Source organism: Camelus bactrianus, chromosome 7 (genome assembly GCF_048773025.1).
Source record: "Camelus bactrianus isolate YW-2024 breed Bactrian camel chromosome 7, ASM4877302v1, whole genome shotgun sequence".
Taxonomy (NCBI): domain Eukaryota; kingdom Metazoa; phylum Chordata; class Mammalia; order Artiodactyla; family Camelidae; genus Camelus; species Camelus bactrianus.
This window is the reverse complement of record NC_133545.1, coordinates 13614753-13639363: the sequence shown is the minus strand read 5'-3', so window position 1 is coordinate 13639363 and position 24611 is coordinate 13614753. Positions and strand designations below refer to the sequence as shown.

Sequence of the window (24611 nt, the reverse complement as noted above, 5' to 3'; positions counted from 1 at the left end):
CACATCCCTCTCCCTGATTGGAGGTCGGGAAGCCTCTATGTGCCCAACAGTGAATGAGCTGTGGAGAGGCAGGCGATCTCCAAGGAGCACTCACCCCCGTGCTGCCCATGATCAGAAACAGGGCAACGTGGAAACGCCCGAACCCGATGGTCTCCACAGCATCTTCCACGGTGAATGTCTTTGGCTCTAACAAGAAAAGGCAGAGTGAAAGGAACAGCCTCTGGGAAGGGAATGTGTGTGGATTATTGCTTACCCTGGAGGACGTTGGAAGACCAATTCATTATTATAAAAATAGTAAATACACGAGAGGTGGGAATTAAACAGCTTGAGGACCAGAGATTTCTATGCTCCTCTTACCCTTTGGCTGCGGCTCTGGGGTCCCCAGGCTCAACTCCCGAAGGCTGATGATGGTGACCGGCTCTGTCCGCTTGGCTGCCATCTTCCAAGTGGGTCAAATTCCCCACACAGCTTACCTGCTGGAAGCGGGAGGGAAGAAGGAAAGAAAGAAGATTGAGCACGTATTCTCCCTTAATCTTCACAAAAAAATCGGTGAAGTAGGTATGATAATTTATCACTATTTTACTTATGAGGAACGTGAAACATGGAGATGTTAAATCATGGAGAGGCTGAACGGCCAAATGAGAGGACTGAGCCCTGGTGACTAGTGACAATTCAACCCCTCACGTCCTCTGCCTGGGAGTGAAGATGGGCTTTTCTCAGAAAATAATCACAGTAGCCAGTGCTTTATCTACAGCTCCACAGATCCTGCGGTTTACAGGGTCACCGTATGTTATAAGGGGTTTTCTCGCACATGATTTTCATTTAATTCTAACAGAAATCCATGAAGCACTTCTTTTCATTTCCCCTTTTTTTGGTATTTAATCCTAAAAAAAAAAAATCTTAATCCTAAAAATCAAAAGGAAAATAAAACAAAGAAAACTGAAGTTAGTGATTTTTTTTTTCAAATGGCTGTATGACACAGTAATTTAACTCTATATCCTTAGTGGGAGAAACAGAAACCCTCATCTGTTCTCAGTAATTGTATTGTTAGTAATAATGCTGGCATCACTATTTTGATACTAATACAAATTGTAGGATAAAGCAATTATGTTACTATTATTAGGAACCAAGATTTTCAGTGCAAGAGAAAAAAATACAAAGATAAAGAAGTTATGTAAAAAGTTGCTGTCCTAATTTTGAATTGGAAATATCAGTATGAATTCATTATGTGTTTTATAGATATACGAAGAAGAATGACTGACAAGAATTGAAACCCATCAAAAATACCAAAATCCATTGTTTACAGGATGACTAAAATGAAAATCTCATTGATCATTTTTAGAGAATACTAAGAAACCAACTCATTATTCTGAAAACTAGGAAATCTCTTGCCTTTCTTGAACAGATTTTCTGTATTTCAGGGCAACCAAACAGCTGCTGAAAGAAAAGTATTCTTTAATTTCAGCTAATACATGCAGAAAGAAGGATGGAATTACATTATCGTGATTTTGCAACTTCTAACAAAATAATGGATCCAGGCAACGATCATCAGCGCCTGATTAACTACTAGGTGAAAGGCTGCTGGAGAACTTTTCTCAGACATGGATGAGATTGATGCCTGAACACACTGACAATGTTCCTTACGTCCCTGAAAGAGAGATGATCAGATGTGACATGGCTCCTGATGAGACGCCCTAGGAGGTATACACCCTCACCTGTGACATATTCTCTTAAAGAGAAACTGAACGTGAGTCTGATCAAGCCTCTAGCTCTGCCTACCAGTTTATACAGGGAATGAAGAAACACATTAAACTACACCATGTGGATGCAAGAAGAAAAATCCAGAATGTGAGAAGTTCTACAGGTTAATGACCGAGCTTCTTCAATAAATAAATGGCAAAGAAAAAAAAAAGAAAGAAAGAAAGAAAGAAAGAGAGAGAGGAGAACCTATGAATTAAAAGAAAAGACACTAACTAACCAAATAAATGAGTTGATTGTTTGGATCTTCATTAAAAGAAACCAAGTGTAAAACAACAAGAAGAATAAAGAGAATGAGCTGAGAAAGAGATGACAGAAATCAGGGACATGTAAACACATTTGGAAGCTGGATGATATTAAGGAATCACTGGTGACACCTTAAGGTGTGACAATGGTATGATGGCTGCCCTAGAAAAAAACCCTTACGTTTTAGAGACACGTGCTGAAATAGTTGCAGATGACATTCGATGGTTGGGATTTGCTTTAAAATAATTCAACGGTGGGGGTGGGAATAGGATGCAGAAAAAGGAGTTGAGTGTCTAGATGAAAAAGAGTGGCCCTCTAGTGAGAATTATTGAAGAAGGGTGGTGGGTACATTGGGGTTTATTTTACGATCTGCAGCTTTTGAAAATGTGTAATGTTTTTCAAAACAAATAGTTCAAAAAACGAGGTTGTGAGATTCTTAAGTAACGTTTCCAGCGTCAGACCAGTAGTAAGTAGCAGAATCAGAACTCGAAGCTCCCCTTTCCCCAGAACAAACAGCCCGGAGCAGCTGTAGGGCAGCCCTTCAAGGTCGTGTAGCTCTGTCAAGTGTCAGCTCTGTATCCTGCTGTGTGGGCTCCCTGGGGAGAGTCCGGAGGAAGGTCCGACATGTTCCCGGCCCTAAGGAGTTTTTAATTCTGGCTGGAGACACCACAGATACACATAAAACAACTCTACTGTAAAGCTGATATTATTTGTTTTCTTAAAATGCTGTCACAGAGACACAAATATTCCCAGATGGGAGAGAAATCAATAACGCTCAGAAATAAGTCCATGAAATCCTCTTTCCCAAGGGAGACCGTGAAAAGTACAAAGAACTGTTATTTTCACAGAGTGGAAAAAATAAAAATAATTGGTCTCTCAGCCCATCTGAGAGCCTGAAAGTCACGAAGACAGACTGCTCTAGAAGCGTCGACTGCTCCCTTCCCAGATGTTGTTCAAATACCCTTTGGAGGGGTATTCTTTATCTGGTAACTTTAAAAATAATCACCCAAAAAATCACCTTTATTTGATTTTTAAAGACATTCAGTACACATTAAAAATTGGCTATGTCTGAATACCACATTTCTAGATGAGAGGATGAACTACTAACACAGATTTAACTTAATCAAAATATGAAAATGAAATCATTCAGTGAGAATTAGATGATGGTGATGATTGCACAACCTTGTGACTATACTAAAAATCACTGAATTATACACTCTAAAATGGTGAGTTTCACTGTCTGTGGACCATATCATTTTTTCCCCCTAAAGAATAGTCATGAAAATCATGGCAGCAGACTTAAAAACCAAAAGTGATTCTAGCCATTTATGGTATTAGAGAATAAAACAATTTAGCTTGGTGGGAAAATAATTTTTAAAACTCCCAGTAAGCTCATCTTAAGTTCAGTTACAACTGAAATGCTTAACAGTAAATGCAATCTTCAGCCAACACTTAGTTTCGTCTACCATTCAAGTTCTATGGCCTCTTGAACAATCTAAACATGTGTTAGAATTTTAACAATGATAAAGGCTTATGTTTTAGGGGCGTAAAAACGATCTCCAGCCAGTCTTCTTGCTAAAGTATTGAGTGGCAAGAAAAGGAACCCAGGAAATCTGCCACTTAATATTGAGTAGATAAGTTTTACTTTGATGTGTGTGTTTTAACAGATGAGGTAGCTCTGCGGGGCATAAACAGCCTACATACGTCCCTCCTCGTATCAGCAAAGAAAAGTGACTCCTCACAGAGGGCCTGGCAAAAGGTGTTAGGTCTGAGACAATTGCTTCACCATCTCTCTTGAATCAAAGCTGATCGCAGAAAGGGAGACTCACATTTGCAATTTCATATGCGTCTTGATTGAAGACGAGACATATTATTTGGTCTCCATAATATGAAGAGAACCATGCCTTCAAATTAAAATGAGTTATATGATCCAGCAGTCCCACTCCTGGGCATGTATCTGGAGAAAACTGTGGTTCAAAAAGATAACATGCACCCCAATGTTCATAGCAGCACTATTTACAATAGCCAAGACACAGAAGCAACCTAAATGTCCATTGACAGATGACTGGATAAAGGAGCTGTGGTATATATGTACAATGGATTACTACTCAGCCATGAGAAGGAATGAAATAATGCCTTTTGCAGCAACATGGATGGACCTAGAGATTATCATACTGAGTGAAGTAAGTCAGACAAAGACACATATTCTATGCTATCACTTATATATGGAATCTAAAAAAATGATACAAATGAACTTATTTGCAAAACAGAAAGAGACTCACAGACATAGAAAACAAATACGGTTACCAGTGAGGGAAGAGAGGAGGGAGGGATAAATTGGGAGTTTGGGATTGGTAGATAAAAACTACTATGTACAGAATAGACAAACAACAAGGTCCTACTGTATAGCGCAGGGAACTATATTCAATGGCTTGTAGTAACCTGTAATGAAAAAGAATATATGTGTATAACTGAATCACTATGCTGTACACCAGAAACTAATACAACCTTGTAAATCAACTATACTTCAATCAAAAAGTTTAAGAAATTAAAATGAGTTATTTTCTTCTATCATATTTGTAAAAACCTTAAAGATTGATTATACCCAGCGTATGAAAAATAGGCACTCAGACTATTGGTCGGAGGGGACATGGCTACATCCCTTCCAGAAGGCAGTTAGGCAAAGATGAAAGAATGCTGACTAAACAATTTCACTCCTAGGATTCATCCTAATGAGCGAGTCAGAAATGTGAATGAAAATAAAGGTATACGGACGGTCATCACACTGATGTTTTAACAACAGCAACAACAAAAAAATTGGGTAAAACCTGAATGCCCACCAGGAAAGAAGTGGCTAAAAAAATTATATTTTCCTGTAACAGAATACCATTTAAAATAAGCTCTTAAGTCAAAGGCTGTTTGGTGTTGAAAAGCATTTTCCAATATGTATGTACCTAATGTATGTATATAGGGATCCCAATTCATAAAATTGCATGTAAATACGCACCCACATAGAAACTTCAGGAGAGAGGTCTGAAACCGCGTGAGGTCTTTTGACAAATATTTGTAGAGCACCACTATGTATCAGGTAATAAAATACAATGAAAAGGGTTCCAGCTCCCAAAGCACGCACAGTCTGACGGGGAGCAAAGGGACGTATTCAGGCGGAAACAGTTGGTCCCAGGGTGAGCAGATGTGGCTCTGGCCACGGAAGGGAGGCGCTGCTCCGCCGAGCCCCGGGACCCGCGGAGGCAGGTCCTGAAGGACGAGGAGGTTTCGGCCAAGAGAAGCAGGTGAGGAAAGAATTAGCTGGCAGGTAGAATTTTGAATGGGTTTTTCTTTTTTTCTTTATACTTTTCTGCATTATTTGAATTTTTAGAAAGGCTATTTCTGTTACCGTGAAAATTCTTTCTGGAAGAAAAGAACCAATAAAGGGGTGCAGTTGACGTGTCACTCACAGGGCTCCCTGAGCCGCTGTCCCAGGTAGGACACGCGCCCCACCTGCCCTCTGCTGACGGCCTTGACCTACTGGGTCAGGGTGGGCAGGGACCCAGAGACAATCAAATTATTGCGTGGCCACAAGTCCACAAGGTGGCCTGGCACAGAAGGGCCCGTTTGCTGGTGGTGGCGGTTGCACAACACTGTGCAACTAAATGCCACTGAACTGTTCACTTTAAAATTGCTACAATGAAAAATTTTATGTTCTGTGTATTTTCACGTTATTTCAAAAATGAAAAGAACAAGAAAAGCCATTGTATATGCAGTAAATGTCTATAGTATATATAAACCACAAATTACAAGAAAAAACATTAAGATCCTAATGGATTAATGGGCACATTATAAGAACAGGCAATTCACAAGAGGGTATATAAATTACAAACCAAACTGGAAAATCATTCCTCTTCTGTAATAACTGACAAAGTTTAGTAATAAAAAATCTTTAGATATTATCCTATACCTACTAAATTAACAAACATAGGAAGGAAAGAGGAAATGGAAAGGGGGAAAGGAAGAAAGAAGAGCGAGAGAAGGAAGGAGGGAAGGGGAGAGGAGGAAAGAAAAGGAGGGGTGAAGGGGGTAAGAGCAGGGGAGGAATGAAGAAAGGGCGAGAAGGAAGCAAGGGAGGAGGAAAGAGGAATTAGAGGTGACAAGGAGGGAAGAAGGAGGAAGGAAGGGAGGGAGAAAAGAAGGGAAGTCAGTAGCCTTGGAGAGATTGAGACAGAGATTCTGTTTCCTCACCTGAAAATAAAAATACTTGCAGGGGAAATAGCTTGCAGCCTTCCCAATAACAAGCCTTCCCTGGTACCTTGCTGATGGGGTGGCCACTGAGATACAGGTGGAGGTTGTTGCCTCTCTGTCTCCTCCCCCAGATCATGGGGATGTGATGGCTGGCACTTCAGCAGCCGTCTTGGGTGGTGATAGAAATGTGAAGGTGGAACCACAGAAACTCTGGGCTAAGTCTGGCACTGCATTCGCCGGAAAGAGCCTGTGACCTGGTGACAATGATATGGAGCTCTCCTACAGCCTTGAACTGTTTACCTCCAGACATATTTTCCATGGGAAAAAAATAAAGCTCTGTCTTGTTTATGTGCTTTTTTTTTTTTCTTGAGGCTAGTCAAGTGAAGGAGTGGGAGAAGAAACAAAGAAATTTGTCACTGGCTGTGATCATTGTTAACACCACTGCACTTGGACTAGCCAGGTGTGTGCAACTCTTAACTGATAAAGTTCCTTCTCTGAAGTGTGTGATGCAGATTAAATGAGATGATGCTTGTAATAACATGGCGCAGTGCCCACTGCAGCATATGCACTCGTGGCAGTGCTGTTTCTCATCTCTGAACAAAGGCATCAATTACATTTCTAAAATTTCACCATCATCACAAACCAAATACACTCAGTTTTTAAGTATCTATGGAGTTATCAAATGCATATCTCCCCAAAGACATTTATTGCTAATATTCTGCTAACATTAGAATACCTTGGGCTCAAATGAAAAACCACCCAAATAGGGGTGGGGTTACCTGTTTTCTAAAATAGATTGATTATATTTCAAGGGTAATCGTAAGTGGCATTAGGAAATCCTCACATGGGCCACATACCTACTGGAAAATAAGACCAAAAAAACCTTTCCAGCCAGGTGTCTTACACCGATACCCATTCCACCCAGTCACCTTATACTTATAAAAGGCACAACACGATGAATAAATTTCACTAAAAAGACTCATATTCTACATTGCCTTAAATTGTAAAATATGCGTATCGTATAGAAAGGAAAACCTTCCTGACGTGGAATGATGTAGGGGGAGGTGCTGGTTGAGAAAAGGGCTGGCAGTCACGTGTGACTCACTCTGACTTCACTTAGAAGAACAAGGCTGTTCTGTTTCGCCAATTGTAACATCAGTCTTTCTAACACCCAGCCCTTGAAGATGGTCAGAGGGGTTCCCAGTGTCAGGGGAGGTTGCCAAGAGATGAAAAAAACAAATGTGCAACCTACCTGCAACAGAAAAAGTTCTCATTCCTGCTCCAGTAGGTTATACGGGGTCTTCAACAACAGGGTTCCTCTGATGGGGGCATGTGGGGTGGCGGCAGGGGCCAAACACTCAAACACTAACTCGCAGTTAACAGATAGGGAAAGTACTCTCACTGTTTCCTTGAGTTTCAGCCGAACATTTCATTAAAAAAGTTTCCATAAAGGGGACAAAATGTTTCGGAGATGGATATGAGGAATGTTACTGAGAGACAGAGCTTGCAATCTCAACTTTGAAACTGAATGTTGGAAAAGCTAAGTTGGCACCTTCTGTTCTTGGCTCCCTGAGTCAATCTAAGTCCCTTATAACCAAGGAAGAGGATGGATGGATGGATGGATGGATGGACGGACAGACGGAGGGAAGGGTGGATGCCTGGCAGTTGGATAATCAGTCAGACCAATTCCAGAAAATGGGACTAACATGGCGAAGGACGCTCCATACCTCTCACTAGCATTCCTTAGAGACTACAATACGCAGGTAACGCAGTGCCTGCTTTCACAGACCTGACAGGTTGGGGATTTACTGTGGAACACAGGGCTCAGATGAACTTCAAGCTTCATTAAAACAAAATCTAAGGGACTGATGGACATTGTGCTCTATTGCATTTTGCTACACTTAATTTTTTTAGCCAGGAATAATTGGGCCCCTATAGAGCTTTTTAAAACTAAACTTCTGTCTGTGTGATGTAATTTGTTTTGCAATATCATCAGAGCAAAATTTTTATACTCCATCTGTACTCTGCCAAGCACTAATGGTCAAAGCCCCCCACCCCCAGACCAAAAAACAAAACAAAACAAAAGATCCAGATCTATGTTGACCGTCAGAGTTTCTTACCTCTGTGTACTTCCTGGAAAGCTTTCCAGTCTCGGGCTGTTTCGCTCCCCCTTACTGCAGCCACGTCTCATACAGAAGTTGGACCACTGATGGCCTCTTGGGGACTTCTGGACTTACTTTCCCAAGAAGGCTGGCTCCAAGGTCTTCTCCTCCTTTTTTGGCTCAGTTCTGTGAACAAGATTCTTCAAGAAACAACCCTGCATCCTGGGCGAGTGAGTGACATCCAGGTCACACCCTCTTCTCAGCAGCCCTTCACCCGATCCCTTTTTAAAGGGGAAATTACATCTCTCGTTGAGACAGAACGAGGCTGCCAAACCTTGGAGGAAACTACCATGCTGTTCTCAGGAGGGCCAGGGATTTCTGAAAGAGTAGGGATCTACTCCAGGGGCAGAGGGCAGCCTTGCTCATTCGAGCCTTTTCTCCCAGCCATCACTGTTTAGACTCAAAGGGCAAAAGGCTGTGATCCATCTAAGCCAAGCACAGGTTTAGATAACCACTGAGAAGGGCAGTGGTGAGCTGAGGACCTTGAAACTGCCCAGGGACCTTGGCGGCATGGGCATTTACGGACTTACAACCACCATTACCTACTGCTTTCGTCTGTTCTTTCCTTTGATCGGTATCTTTGGCCAAGTACCCCGTCCATGCCCGGTGCTCTCTGACCCCCTCCCACAATCCAGAGGGGTGGAGACCACTATTCTCACTTCGGCAAGGATGGGAATAGCTCCATTTCCTGCCTGAGGGCACATGTGATAGAGCATCAGACTTGGAACTCAGATGCACCACTTCCGGCTCCAGCGATCACTCTTGGGTTCAACCTGTTTTAACCATTAAATGAATACCTGTTGAGCACCTAATTGTGCCTTAAATGGTGCTGGACAAGTCATGACGCTGACATAGAAGGTGACATGGATGCTTCCCTGGGTTTGAGCAATGACATTTCCATGAGCACCAGTCAATCCCACTACACAGAGGGGCGGGTGGGAGCTTAAAAAATTAGAGAGCTGTCCAAAAGGTGATTTTGAATTTGATCAGATCTTCTGGAATCCTATTAAGAGCCAGATACTACGTGACAATACTTCCTCAACTGCAAGGCACTACACCAGTGTGAACATAGTTTCATAAAGATGGCGGTTAACCTGGATAAAGGTCATTCAGATGGACAGTCGACGGAACACATCTTATTCTATGCCTGGCTCTTGGGAGTCTGCCAATCTCGGTGCCTGAGAAATGACTTTGGGGCCAAACTGATCAGAGAGTGTTGGGGCAGACCGTCCAGCAGTCTCCTTTCCAGCAAGCCATTTTCCAGAATGTGCCCAACTCTACAAATCTCCTTCTCCAGGGACTCTAGCACAATGTGCGTTGAGAGTAAACAAAAAAGATGCTGATGTCATCTGGTTACGCTTCATTCCACAGGATTGAACAATTCTGAGAGCCATGCTGGGGCCAAGAATATTACCTGTTCTTCCTCACCTGGAGTGAAAATTCATGAGAAAGTTCCTAATCCTGTAACGCTTAGCCCCAGACAAGGGGGAAGAAAAGCTGTTTGAGGAAGGAGGAAATCAAAGAATAAAACAAACATAATCTTTCTCTAGGATTAGTTTAGGTAGCCCTATTGTTCAGCTTTGACCTACAATTACCAACACGGAATTTTACAGAATACTGCTGAATAAAGACATCTTACAGAAAACGTGAATGGCCCTAATGGAGTTTATTTTCTTAAAAATAATACTTAAACTATTGCAAGAAACCAGCAGTTCAGCGCTCCGCCCTCCCCATTTCTCAATCATTTCAGTGTTCAACAATTAAGGCCCCCCGTGAGATTGACATGACTTGCCTACATGGTTCCTCTATGACATGGTTAAGTCATATCAAATCCCACGGCTGAGAGATAAATTACACATGGCTTCCTGCCTCCGGTTAGCCGAGAACAATCATCCCATTGACGGCGTGCGTGGGCTGACGTTAAAGACGAGACCGAACCCCTTTCACTGGCGCAGAGGCTGGTGCAGGAGGTGCTCGGAGGAGGAGGCGGCCGCAGCCGCCGAGCTGGCAGCTACTCCTCGCCTGTCCCCTCCAGGATTTGTTTAAAGGAGAATGGAGAAAACTTGTAGCCAGCCCCGATGTAGAACTTGTTCTGGAACTCCACCCTGTTGTTGGGGGCAAGGAGAAGGGGGATGGAACACATAAACTAGAAGCCGGCAGCTGGAGGGGAGAAGCAGAGAGTCTGTAAAATCAAGTACCCAGTGTGGAAGGCAGGTGCCTGGGGAATCCTCTGAGGCTTTTCTTAAAAAAATATCTTTCTCTTGCCTCCATCTGACACCTTTCCCACCCCCTCCAGACCTCTGCTAGTGGCCTCAGGCCACAGCATAACACGCCCCAGCCCCCCAGCAGGGAAGCCCTCACTGGCCAGGGCTGTGTCAGGAGCGGAGTCACTAGGTTATCTGTGGTTTTCTGTTTCCATCCTGGCCTTAAACTGCAGGGCTTACATCATTACAGAACAACCAAAGCCTTGACTTACAACTTTACAACTTGCATAACAGATACCACGTGTGATTGTTTAGGTTTTATGATGTTGGACAGTTCATTTCTTTAATGACATGGGGAGAAATGATGTCATAGCCTCAGGCGGGAGCATTGGGGTTCTCTCCACTGAACACGTGAAATGCGAAAACTTTTCTGTATGACGAGGGGCCCTGGAGGGAGGTGGGCAGCATCAGTGAAGCTAAAGAAGGCCTGGGAGGTCCAGCGCGCACGGAAGCACCGATGCCTCAGCGGGCTCGTGCACTCAGAACTCTCAGCTGAAACGTGACTTGGGAGAGAAACAGAAGCCTAAACAAATGTTCTCACAACCGTAAGCCCAGGGATGGCCGACGGTCTCCGGGTGTGTCTGTGAATGTCAAGGGCCTCCCGTGAGCGTCTTCGTCCTGGTGGGTACCCTCCTTCTGCTTCTGCTTTCCCAGAGTTTAGTAGCCTGTTCTGTTGGTATAACTCCTGCACTCAGCAGCAGGGGCCAGACATCCCAGATCCGCTCAGCCTGCGCTCTGTGAGCCTTTCAGGTCTGTCATCTTACCAACACTCGGGGGTTTCCCTTATTTTGAAGCCGATTATAATAACAAATGAACATTCAAAAGAGAAGGCATGAATGGGAGCTAACGTGCCCTGCAGGGCAGCCAGTGCACGTGCATACACGTATACGGATATGACGTCATCTCACGGTACACCAACAGGTGACTACGCTAAGGTTCCAAAAAGGCACATGAGTTGCTAATGTCACACAACAGGTCAGAACTTGAACCCAGCTGGCTGGCCCTACAGCCCACCCTCCTTCCCTGGAGCACACCGAGAGCTCCCAGGTACAACCGTCCTTACCAGTGCAGCCGCAGGGCGTGCAGGAAGGCGGAGAGGCCCTCCATGATCAGAAGGATGGCTACCGTCAGGACAGCAAACACAGCAAAAATGACGAAGACCCCAGCAAGTCCTCCCCAGCCTCGCACGCAAAGGCCGATGTTCATCACCATGGTCCAGAGCACCTCGGACAGTTCTGCAAGGGGCAAGAGGAACAGTCTCAAGCACGCAGTCTATCTGGCAAATGAGGATTGTTCTTACACTGTAATCCTGGACCCACACACCCTGTAATTCAGAAACTCCAGCCCCAGGTGGGGAGTGCAGGCATGTGTGCCCCGGGTACCTGCGCGAGACTGTCTACGGCAGCTTTGTTCACCGTGGAGGAGTTTCCTTCAAGGGGACATGTGTATGGTGGCACACTATTCACCAATGAAAGTGAGCCGCCTAGATACTGGCAGCAACATGAATAAACCTGAGTAACATTAAGTTACGCCAAAGAAGCAAAACACAAAAGAATGCACGTAATATGACTTGACAGGCACTGAATGTTTGTCTCTCCCTCAGCCCTCAAATTCACATTAAAGCCCTAACCCCCAAGTGATGGTACTTGGGAGATGGGGCCTTTAAGAGGTGATTTGGGTTAGATGCGGCCACCCGGGTGGGGTCCTCATGATGGGACTAGTGCCCTTATAAGAAGAGATACCAGAGAGCCCTCTCTCTCCCCCTTTCTTTCTGCCCCAGGGAGATGCCATCATTACAGGAGGTGGTGCAAGGAAACCAACGCAGCCAGAGTGGTCAAGAACCAAACTAACTCCGAGCACTGGCTTTTCTGCTGTAGAGCAGCAGTCAGGCTCCCCTCCACTGCTGTGGCTTCTATCCATTTAGCGCACACGTTGGCCTGGCTTCTCTGTTCTTGGCATTAGGCTCAGTGCTGAGCATGCAGAGATAAACGTCAGGGTCCTTGCCTTTCAAGAGCTCACAGTCTAACAGGGAGACAGGCTAATGAGACAAAATTACAATTAGTGCTAGAACAGGGGCACCTCCGGAACCCCAGGGAAGGGCACCTTCCAGACTGGGGATCAGGGAGGAAGACGACCAGGGGAGGTGACATCCGAGCTGAGCTCTGAGGGAGGAATGAGACATCGGGTGGGGAGGGAGTTAAAGAAGGGAAGACTATTACCCACAAGGGAGCCTGTGGGGCAGACACACAGCGGGGCTCAGACAGCCTGGCACCTCCAGGAGCCTTGACGCAGCTCTTTGCGGCCACAGCATATGAAGTGGGGGTGGGGGGAACCAGTGGGACACTAAAGAAAATACCAAGAGACAAGACTAGAGAAGCAGGCAGAAATCAAGAAGGGTTTTACACAGCAGGTCGGTGAGTCAGGATTCCAGACTTAAGTCAGTCTTGGGGCTTGAATCTTTACCGAGGCATGCAAGCAGCCTGTGGAAACTAGAAAAGGCAAGGAAGTAGATTCTCCCCTAGAGCTTCTGGGGAAAACAGTCTTGCCAACACCTTGTTTTCAGGACTTCTGGCCTCCAGAACTGTAAGGCAGTCAATTTCACAGTGTTTTAAGTTTGTGGTAGTTTGTTACAGCAGCAAAAGGAAGCTGATACAGAGGGTAAGCATTCCAGCGATAGGAAGCCAGACCTACTGGAAAAAAGTCAATTCTGCTAAGAAAGGAGAGCCGCTTTTCCAGCAAGCACACCAGAAGTGAGCCAGGGAAGGCACTATCACCCACAAGTACACTGCGTCTGTTTCCAAAGGGACACTGTCTCGTGACCCTGCTGGGCGGCCCACTCACGTGCATGCGCCAGGCTGAGGGCCCAGAGCCGGAGGTAGGACGCTGTGTTTGAAATGCAGCCCAGGCAGTACTCGATCGTGTGGATGGCCTGATGCACAAAGACGTCTCCAAAGTTGAACTGAAAGAGAGAATTTTTAATTCTATTTCATTAAGTACTTCCTACATGAACGTATCACAAGTGATACCCAGATGAATGAGGCCTGGGCTCTGCTGTTAAGACATTTCCAGTTGAACGAGGGGGAAATAAGTATTAATCTACTTGTAGAAAGAGAATGAGCAGCCCCAAGTAGGACATTGTATGTGTGCAGTAACATTTCCCAGAAGTGGCTGAAAAAAGCTCAAAGCAGAAGAGAGACTGGTTGGTGTCGGGGAGGCGTCCCAGCAGGTGAGAGCTGTGCTGAGCCTGAAGGACGGGGAGGGAAAAGAAGCCAGATCATTCCTGGTAAAGAACATGACTCCAGGTAAGGAACAGACAGTGGTTGGGAACTGCATGAAGGCAAGTTTGGGAGAAAAACCATCCAGCTGAAACTGGGAGCTTGCTGAGGTGAGGGGAGACTCAGCTACGGATGCTGCTGGAAAGGCAAGCACGTGCAGAATGGAGGCGACAACCGGTGTCATGAGAAAGCATAAAAAGTACCTTAATAGAAAGTGGTGGGGGGATAAAGAAATACTGGGGGGAAGATTAATCTGGTAGCAAAATGGATCAGGGAAAGGATAGCCTAAAAGCCAAAAAAGCCAACCTGTTGATTAGGTTAGTAACCCAGGTACAGAGGAAAAGAAACATCCATGCATCCATTCTTTTCCTTCATGCACTCTGATGTTATGGGGGAAAGAATTTGACTGGCACCACCCCTGCCCTCAAACAGCTCGCCATCCAGTAGGGAAAAGATGCAAACAGACAGTCAGTGCACAACAGCACAGTGATCAAGAATGCAGGGGTGCTGTGGGAGCACAGAGGAGGGTCCCCCACCCAGCAGAGGTCAGGGTCATACAGGGCACTGAGGTCCCTGAGTCCAAATAGATGAAAGAATGGCATTGACAGGAACAGATAAATTGGAGAAAGGGAATAGCTGATCTGCGTGTTGCATTGCAGGCCATTCCAGCATCATCTCTCGGCACACAGCAGTAGAGGCAGGACAGGCTCAGAGGAGAAGTCTGGGCTGGAAATGGACACCTGGGACCACACCTGTGGGAGGAGTGGGCGTGGGAGTTAAGAGGACCGAGAAGACTGGCAAGGGGACATCATGAAAAGAAGCGCCTTGGGAAACATCTTAATTCAGAGATAAGAAATTAAAAAAAAAAAAAAAAGATGATGGAAAGGAAAAGTCAAAGAATCAGGAGGAGTCACCGGACTGCAGTCCAGGACGTGGAGGCTGGAGGGATATCCAGGAAGAAATGGGGGCTGTGGTCCCGGGGAGTTGTAGTCGGATGCTATGGTGAAAAGACTAAATTCAATACCCTCCCGTTCATCAGTGAAAACAGTGAGGAGGGACTCACTGGGCGGAGGTGGAGAGAGTGAGTAGAGGAGTGTGTAGTGAAGGGTTAATCTCAGCCAAAGAGAAGTCTGGCTTTGTCCTGGCTCCCAAGAGGTGACCTCTAAACCCCTGGCATTTCCCAAGTGAAAGAAATGTCTGGTACTTATGGTCCACCCCTGGGACCACACCTCATACTTCTTGCTAATGAAGTGACCATGGTGGGCACGTGACAGTTTACGAGGGAGCTGGCCTCGCCAGAAAGACCAACCAGGTGTTTTGAGATGAGGCTCTGAGCCACTTGCTATCACTCCAACCCGATCTGCAGGGAGGGGAGCGAGCTGGAGGTTGAGGGCAGCCACCTGGACTGCACTTGGATCAACCACATCTACATAGTGACACCGCATAAAACACTGGACACCGAAGCTCAGGTGAGCTTCCTCAGTTGGCAATACCACACGCATGTTGTCAGTGCTGGGAGAGTAATGCATCCCCAAGGACACAGAAGCTTTGCATTTGAAACCCTCCCAGGGTCACATGCTGCCTGTGTGCCTCGTCCTCCGGCTGGTTCTGATTTGTAGACCTTCACTGTAAAGTAGCAAAACTTTAATGGAAAGTATATAGCATTCTCCTGAGTTCTGTGAGCTGTCTGCAAATTACTGAACCCGAGGGAGTCTAAGAGGACCCCCAAACTTGTGGCTGGTGTCAGAAGTGTTGGGTAGACTTGGTGGTCTGGAGAACTGTGCCCTCAACCTGGAGCCTGGCTACCTCCTGGTGGGGAGAGACGGGAGAGGGGCCCTGGACAGGGAAGCAGCGTCAAGTCTAGATTTGTCTGTGCCAGAGACCCATGCATGGCTGTGCTGAGGGAGGAAGCCGTCCAACGGAGCCTGAAGTTGCCCAGCCAAGGGCTACCAGTTCATGGAGGAGGTGACAGGTGCACACAGACTGGATATTTACTGAAGCCACGAGGAGCATGGATGGTTGTACTGGACAGGCTGGGACTTGATGAGTCAGAAGATGCATGGGTTGGATTCTAAAACATTCCAGCTAGTCTGACAACCCTAGTAATGCCAATTGCCACTAATAAGGGTTACTCTCTGGACCTGGAATCTTGTTAGGAAAATTTTCCACAATTCAGATTAATATTTCATTAATTCTAATTGGTTACCCATGAGTGCAAATAAATACTTTTTAAAAAAGTAATTAACACCACAAATGGAGCTACTTATAGTATCTCTCAGGCCTCACAGGATCCCTGTCCCCACCTCAGAATTGGAACAGAGCTCTGGTTAAAATCTCCGCAGCCTGGAGTTCAGGACTGTGGGTGACTCCAGTCGTGGATCAACAGCCCACTGCCTTATCTGGGAAAACATGGCACATTCCTGAGGGAGTAGCGGCTGCCCTGGGACAGAAAGGGGCAGGAGGGAGGAAAGAAGAACACAATCTGTGAATTTATGTGAGAGGCGGACAAGGTTACAAAGATACGTGAACAATGTCCAGACAGGGCCAGGGTTGAGAGGGGAGGAGGGCTGGGAATAAATAACCCACTTCTTACTTCAATGCAAGGGACTAGATTTGGGCTCTGCTCTTACGGTTGGAGGGCACTGATGGGAAAGATCGTGATAAATCTAGCAGACTCCCCAGGGCATGGTTCTGAGCCCAGGAGGCCTCCGTAGCATATATGTCACTAAATTGGAGGCCGACATTCACAGATAGAGCAGCACCTGGCGAAATTATTAAAATGCTCCCTGATTGGTTGGTAAGTAGCTGTAAGCACAGGTGCCCTCCCCTTCCCCGGGACCCCCTCAACTTCCCACGACTCAGGGGTTACAGGGCTGCCACCAGCAGGGTCCTCCTGACCCTCCCAGCTCTGCTGCCCGAGTCCATTCTGATGAGCTGGCGCCCACGTGCCACTGGCTGTTCAATGTGTGAGTGTCACCCCTGACCAGGTCTTGCTTCTAGAACCTGCACAAATTGGAAGTCTTCACAGGGTGTCAGGTCCCACATACCTCTTCTTCATGGTCATCCTGAGCCCCATGGGCACCTGCAGAAGCCCGCTGACCAGAGCTCATGGGTGGACCAGCGTGGCCACCTTCAAAGTCCTCGGCGGCATTGTCTTGGATCATGGTTGCCTGCAGCTGTCCGCAAACAAGAAAGTGAAGCGCTGAATTCATCCTTGGAATTAAAATTACTAAAATTCTCTATAAAATAGAGGCTCTCATTAAACATCAGCTATGCACCGATACTGCTCTGAACTCTCTCTAGTCTCTCACTAGCCTTCATAACAGTCTTCTTATGGAAGCACAATGATCACCCCCATTTTGCAGAGAAATAAACTACAGCACAGGAAGGTTGAGAAACGAGCCCAGGATCACACAGCTGGTAAGGCTAGTCAGGGGCAGAGCCAAGATTCAAACCCAGGCAACCTGATCGACTGCTTTTCTCCACAGTGTTCCAGAACGTGCCGGATTGATCGCAGTCTCTACAGGAAGCCAAAAGTCTTGCGACCTGAACAGCCAGGTTTCTATAAGCAAATTAACTGGGAGAGATTAATGGGCTGGCCCGGCCCCGAGTGGTTCTGGGGAGGAGACACGTGGTCACTGGCTGTCTACGGGGCTTATGGTTAAAGGGCCGTATCACAGGTGGCTGTATCACTCAAGTGAAGGGGTTTCCTAACCACATTCTGCAGGGGTCCTGAGTTACAGGATTACAGAGAACCCTTAGTAGAGGGGACCTCTGTTCAAGTCCCCTAAGGCCCATCAGAACAAATTTGTTTATAATCTCTATGTATTGAGCCTCCTTAAGGTTTCATAGGGGCAGCTGGGAGAAAGCCAGATAACTCCATTATGGAATCATCTCTTGGAGGTCAGAGAAAGTGTTTCAAACTTGAAAAAGGACCAGCTAATCAGCCAACAGCCGTGCCTCCCAAGGGCCAAAAAGGCTGACCTCCAAGCCGTCTTCGGGAGCTCCGGTTACCCAAGGTCAGGAGGTATCATCGAAGACGGCAGACCATCAAAACCCTCTACTTCCTTCCCTGTTGTACAAGTCACCCGTGGGTGCTTTTGCAGAGCAAAGAGCAAGACAGCCTATTGTTTGAGTGTCCTGGGACTCAGGTGAGCCAGCAGTAACCTACGGACAGGCTGAGTTCTAGGAAAGAGCGTTGCATCTATCTCTCCAAAAAGGTATTTGCCACCTTCCTTTGAAACACCCATCACCTCTTTGGACAATGGTCCACCTCACCCGTCATTTACCATCTTGGCTTCTCACCAATTAACCAAACAATAAACAAGTATTCTTTGCTCTGCCTTCCTATGTATTTAGATCCCACATTAATTATATTTCAGACACTCTTTGGATCTAGTCAAGGCTGGCAGGAAACACAGTGGGAGGAGAAGCAGGTGATTTAGAGAGGGCGCCACCTAGGGACGAAACTCCTGCACTCCAGCCTCGTCCCCTCTGGGTCTCTGACTCCATCAGCCAGGTCAATATCCAACAAAGAGTTTAGGGAAAAAAGGAGTTATCTGAAAACACCTACAACCATTTAAAACATATGCAATCTCAGCACAGTCGGCTTAATCTTCTGTACTGACAGAGGAAAGCGAGAGACTGATCACCTCAGCAGCGCGTGTGTGTCCTTTCTAGACTCTGGTGCTCCCTGGAAGCTTAATCTTCCCAAATCCTATCTGATCTCGGCTGATAGTAAACCCTTCTTCACTCTGAGTAAACCTGAGGCTCAGGAGAAGTTTAGGCAAAAGGAAGAAGAGGGCTGGAACTGGTGTTTGACAATAGGGGAAAAGTCACAAATAAACAAGAATGGACTTAGTGGCTTTTTGTTGTTGTCGTTATGTGACTTTGTTTACTCCCTCTTCTGGCTCTCTCACACAATCTGTCACTTAATACAGTGAAAGCTCACAACTTTGGAATCCTGATGAAAACAACTTTCAATATTCATTAACACACTAAAACTGTAGTAGAAGACTCTTATTTTCAATAAGAAAATTAAATAAGCAACCAAGGTCAGATTCTTAGAAGTCATGAACTACCCCAGACGCAGCACACACCCCCCAAGCACAGGCGGCCGCGCAGAAGATTAAAGGCGACCATTATGCTGGAAATAAGCAGACCCCGAGGAAAAGCCGGGCTCACAGAAGGAAACGTACCTGGAGTGGGTCAGGTCCTCACCTCACCAGCATCCTTGGGATCCTGGGAAACCCAGCATCCTCTCCAAACCCCTGACATATATTTCCAAGAAACCCACATTCCTACCCAGTGAGTGAGTTGAAATGAATGGCGCTTACCTGGGATTTCCGATGATTTGCTCTAAGAATAAATGGCTTAATCAGAAGCATCCATGGCACAGAAATCAAAGCCATAATAACAAAGAAACTTTGGACTTCTTGCTGTAAGAGCAAAATGGTAAGCTCCTATCATCTCAAGGTGACTGCAGAGCACACTTCATATGACAAAATGAGAAACACGGATCATTTCAAAACACGGATCATTTCGGTTGCACTTTATTTGAGGAGGGCTAAAGCATTTGAATGAACCCATTCACCCTCCCATCATGGGACAGTCCCACTGCAGAGAGAGAACTGCCAGCCCTGCGGTGCCCGGGGGCCAGTCATGCCGGCACTGGAGATCCCTTTCTTTATTCCTTCCTCTCCAAGCGGCCCCGTCTCACACACCCGCGCTACAGGGAACCCGTCATTGGGCAGAAGTGCTCATGAGACATATCATAAGGGCAACTTTATTTGTCACCTGTCCCTGTAACTCTGTTCCAGAGCAGGCTCAGGACATCGCCTGTCACTCTGTGGTGACCAAAAGTCCTTGGGTCACTTGAAGTCACAAACATATTTCAATCAGTAATTTTATATTTCCAGTATTACTGAGCCCTCTTGCTTTCTCTTTCAAAAAAAAAAAAAAAAAGTCCTCATAATCACCACCTGACTTGCACAGCCTTATTGTGGGTGAGTCACCCAACAGGTTCTAGGAGGCCTACGCTGAACTCTCTTTCACGGTCTCTCTCTCTCTTCATCACAATTCACTTTGGAGTGAGGAGTCTAGGGGCTTCATGCCTCACTGAAACCTGGGAGTTATGCCATTTTATCATCCTGTTCCAGATCTCCATCCACATCCTCACCCCCACCTCGTTGTCCTACCCTCCCGAGTCACTGGTTTTGAGGCATGACCCAGGGCTGCTACATCAAAAGAACCAGGAAGCATCAGAAGGCTTGGTCAGAGCTGTCAAAAAGGCATGGAAACTGGGTGCTTGGAATGAAAGGAAAATCGTTTCTTGAGCCCTCACATTTCTTTAGCAACTCTGGCCAAGCTCCCAGGGAGACGGTGCATTGTTACCCCCATGGTAACAAGACTGACCTGGACGGCAGTGAGAAGGCCTTATCTGCTCCGTCTCCTACCCACCTCCACTCTGAACTGCTCACCAGATGGAGAGGGACCACGGGAACACACACCGCACCTGCCAGGCCCAGATCCCCACCCTTGGAGCTATCTCGCGCCGTCTGTCCATTTTTATACCACAGTTTCCCCTCACAATGTACAAAGCAACCAGACATTCCTATTTATCTGTTGCTCTTCTTCTTTGACTAAAGCAGCCAGGGCAGTGGGGAGGGGGCTGTATTTATTAACTTACACTGGTCTCTTCCAGCTGCATGACAGGAAAATGAGGTTATGGAAACTTCAAACTGTGTCAAGATAATTAATCTTCATACGAGGGTGTGGAAGCCAGCCAACTCCAATGTTTTTTAATGGAAAAAAGCAATGCTCAGTGCGCTCAGGGAGGGCTTTAGTCTTTATGAAAGGAATCAGCACATGAAATACTCGGTGAATCTGAGACGTGTTTGGGAAATCCAAGGAAATGATCATTTGGACTCCAGCATCGAGCAAACGAGCCTTCCAAACACATTCACTTAACGCCAAGGGTCTAGGGCTGGTTCATACCCCACTGGTGTAGAACAAGCAGGTGCCACCCCAGGAAGGCGGGATACAGGGGAGCGTTCAGAGCGCTGTCTTCTCTGATTATAATCTAAAACCATTCCTTGTTTTTCCTTCTTATTTGCTGTGTCTCTAGGAGAACACAGTGAGGACTCAGACTCACAAGGACGTGCACAGCTGGAGGAGCAGCATGGCTTTAACCAGGACCCAGGACGAGCAATGGCTGGCAGGTGCCATGTGCATCAAAGGGCCACCCAGTATTGGGAAACCAGCCCTAGGGCTTGACCCAGAGGAATCAGAACCTTAATAAGTGGGGCCTCCTTTAGGGAAAACCTAGCCCGCAAACCGCAGCATCAGGCACAGCTAGGAGAAGCCAGAGGAGAAGAGCTATTTGCGTTATCAAAAATCCCTCTCCTGGGACATTTATGCTCTTTAAAAACTAAATACCAAGTTGATAATGAGGCTGAAAGAGACAGAAGAAGTCAGAATGGCGAGAACACCCCATTGCTGGTTGGTACTGCTGTCCATGGAAAAAAAGCCAAAGAAAAAAGACGAAAAGCTCCCTCACTGGCCACGGAGGCTCATAGGAGAGTATGAATTGGGTTCCTTTTTCCAGAAACTCAGCACCCATGTGAACAGAGGGACTCCTCTTCTTGACTCTATTTCAATTTCCTCTCCTGTGAGAACCTTACCTAGAGTTTACTTTTATTATAAAAGACAATTAAATTTTAAGGTGTTCTTTAGAGTGTTTACCGTCTTAAGCCACTCAGATTGAAGGATTATTTTTTTCTTTCTTCACAGATAAAAGGTACAAGCCAATTTTCAACCCCACAGCAGTAATCCCCCTCAGGTACCACCCAAATAGGAGCGGCTAAAGCGGGCAGTTTCTGGATGGTGGCTGCACCACCACACAGCCCTAAGCACCTGGACGCTCATCGAGAAAGAACTTTCTGAAATGTGAAGAACCGAACACGTTGACTGGGTGCCGAGATGGCTGAGCCTCACAAACGATTACTCTCTGCCACACTCAAGAGTAGGAGAGAGATTTAACAGAGTCAAGTGCACAAAAGAAGAAGAAAAAAAAAAATACCTGATGTTTGTACAAGGGTGTGTTCGAAGAGTCGTAGTTAAACAGGAACATGTTGATGAAGTGGATGAGGATGCTCGGTGCCCGCCGGGACATGGAGACGTCAAAGTAGCACCATTTGAAAATAATCATGAAAACCAGGTATCCAAACAGACACAGGATAAAAATCATCTCAGGGATGAATTGCAGAATGATGTTGAGAGTGTTTCTGAAGAATCTGGGGGTGGGAAACACACACACACATACAATATAGAACATTGAGGGCATATTGATAACTCATTTTTCTTGCCAAAGTCCTAGCTGTTCCTTTCTTTGACCCTGCATCCGCTCCCCTGGCAAGCAGCAATCATGCATGGATGGAAAAGAAGAGAAAGAAAGGGGCTTTTGCACAAAGCATTCAGAGAAAACCAGGGTGTAGGGGGAGACGTCTGAGGACACGGTCGGGCCCACACAGACAGCTGGTGATCCAGCCACAGCTCCCCAAGCGGACCTAACTCTTATCAGCACAGCCCAAGGCACCACATACAGGAGGGTCGTCTGGCAGCTTCTCTCCAGTGATGGCCCACGGGCCAAACTGAGCCCATCGCCTATTTTTGTACAGCCTGCAAGTTTAAAATGGTTTTTACATTTTGGAATAGTTGGGGGGGATTAAAAGAATAATATTTCATGTTACATGAAAATTATAGGAAATTCAAATTTCAGTTTTCATAAAGTTGTTTTTTTTTTTTTTTTTTGAGAGTTATTTTTTATTTGGCAGGAGGACTCGAGCCGGGATGACAGCCTCTCAGATGGCTCTGAGGGACTGCTCCGAAGAGGTAGGGGAGGAGCTAGGATATATAGGACCTTTACAACAAAGACCAGGTAGTTGGAACAATAAAAGATTACTTGTTATCTAAAGAAAACCAGGCATCTCAAGTTAAAGAATTTAGTGCTTTTCTATGTATGGAGGAAGCAAACATTTGAGCTCATTGAATCCATTTCTTTGACAAGCATCTAGCTATCCAGGGCCAGCATCCTGTCCTTTCTTATTCTGAGTCTGCTCAGAGTGCACATTGTGAGTGGCTGCAGAGGCTGGGCTGCAGGCTTGTCTTCACTGGGAAGTTTTCATAAAGTTTTATCGGAACACAGTCACACTGGTTTATTTGTACACTGTCTAAGGCAGCGTTCACGCTACAGCACCAGAACCAAGTAGTCGGGACAGAGGTCGTCTGGCCTGCAAAGCCTAAAACATTTACTATATTGGTCTTTACGGAGAAAGTTTGGCAACTCCTGCTCTGAGACATGGAGAGAGTTCCAGGTTAAGTTGGGGGCCCCCCAGTTAAAATGTTGGAAGGGGCCCCCATACCCTTTGTTAATTGTAAGTGTTACTGGGGGGAAGAGGAGATCCCATCATAAAGCAGGGTGACTGGAGACAGATGAGGCCAGCCTGACACACGATGATGCCAGTCGCCGTGCAGCCCTCAAAGTCCCTCCTGGTCTTATCCCCCACTGGATTCTCACAGCAGCTGTACCAGGCACTGTCACTCGTTTACTCACTAAATAGTTCTTATTTTTCAATTAGAATCATATGTCTATTAGTTTTCCAGTTAGGGGGTCACCATATGGCCGGCTCTGGTCAATGAAATGGGAATGGAAGTGGTACGTCTCACTTCCAGCAGAAGCGTAAGAGTCGAGTGTAACTGACCACACTCTCCTGCGGCGGCAACTGGCAGCTTCCAGACGGGCGCCGCCCATCAGCCCCGACCCAGGGTGAGGAGGAGATGGGCAGCGCTCCCTGGTGGGCCCACAATGACATGTGTCATGGTCTTGAGCCACTGAGGTTTGGGACATGTTTGCTATTCCGTAATAACCAGACCTATTCGGACTCCTCTCTGCCCATTCTAGAGAAGAAAACAATCTCAGAGATGTTAACCACCATGTCTATGATCACACAGCTAGAAAGAGTTAGAACCAGAAGCCTACTCACAGATATAGAGAACAATCCAGTGGCTACCAGTGGGCGGGGAGGCAATAGAGGTGTTGGGGGGGTGGGTACAAACTACTGGGTGTGAGACAGGCTACAAGGATGTATTGTACAACACGGGGAATATAGTTAATATTCTGTAATAACTGTAAACGGAATGTAACATTTCAAAATTATATAAAAAAATTAAAAATTTAAAAAGAAAAAAAAAGAATTAGAACCAGGAGGCAAACTTCTGATTGCATCATTTCTGGGGCGCCACGCTGACCTCCTGGCAGGTGGGGGTTCAGCAATCCCTACAAGCCACCGTGTCCACAGAAGGGGTCTCCAGATAGGCATATTTGAGGCCGTCCTCAAACACCTACAATTTAGCACAAATATGTAAGTTTGAGAAGCTTTCCACAGAGAGAGATCTTCAGAGAAAGAAAAGAAGAGATGGAAGAATGTTAATAGCCAAAGGGGTGAGGCAGAGGCTGCTCCAGTACGAAGGAGCTACACCAAATGGAATTCAGAATCTGAGGGCACCCTGGCCAAAAAGCACTTATGTCCCCATTTGCCCACTGCAGGGGGCTAGCTAAGGGAGCTGGCTACAACGCCAGCCCTCGCAGGCTGAGGGGACACGAAGCA

The 24611-nt window shown here is 46.1% G+C and overlaps 2 protein-coding genes across 14 annotated transcripts in view; both read right to left on the bottom strand.

The window, feature by feature from the left end:
- SVOPL (SVOP like) overlaps positions 1-9911 on the bottom strand; it is a 67469-nt gene extending 57558 nt beyond the window's left edge. For 4 of the 7 annotated variants that reach the window (XR_012508063.1, XM_074366962.1, XM_074366959.1 and 1 more), the window contains exons 1-3: positions 8364-9911; positions 358-476; positions 95-186 (exon numbers count right to left, since the gene is read on the bottom strand). Coding sequence is in view for 5 of the 7 variants with exons in the window: in XM_074366962.1 (XP_074223063.1) it covers positions 95-186; positions 358-439 (174 nt within the window). In the remaining 2 variants the exon portion in view is untranslated. Of the gene's footprint in view, positions 1-94; positions 187-357; positions 477-3833; positions 8335-8363 lie in introns of those variants that run through there. The other 3 variants (XM_074366961.1, XM_074366960.1, XM_074366964.1) reach the window with 3 other exon arrangements.
- Positions 9912-10052: 141 nt separating this feature from the next.
- ATP6V0A4 (ATPase H+ transporting V0 subunit a4) overlaps positions 10053-24611 on the bottom strand; it is a 70235-nt gene continuing 55676 nt past the window's right edge. For all 7 annotated transcript variants that reach the window (XM_010947488.3, XM_045510998.2, XM_045511000.2 and 4 more), the window contains 6 exons: positions 22025-22238; positions 19281-19382; positions 16992-17120; positions 13511-13628; positions 11733-11904; positions 10053-10510 (listed from right to left, as the gene is read on the bottom strand). In XM_010947488.3, the coding sequence (XP_010945790.2) occupies positions 10417-10510; positions 11733-11904; positions 13511-13628; positions 16992-17120; positions 19281-19382; positions 22025-22238 (829 nt within the window). In that variant the 3' untranslated portion in view covers positions 10053-10416. The remainder of the gene's footprint in view (positions 10511-11732; positions 11905-13510; positions 13629-16991; positions 17121-19280; positions 19383-22024; positions 22239-24611) is intronic.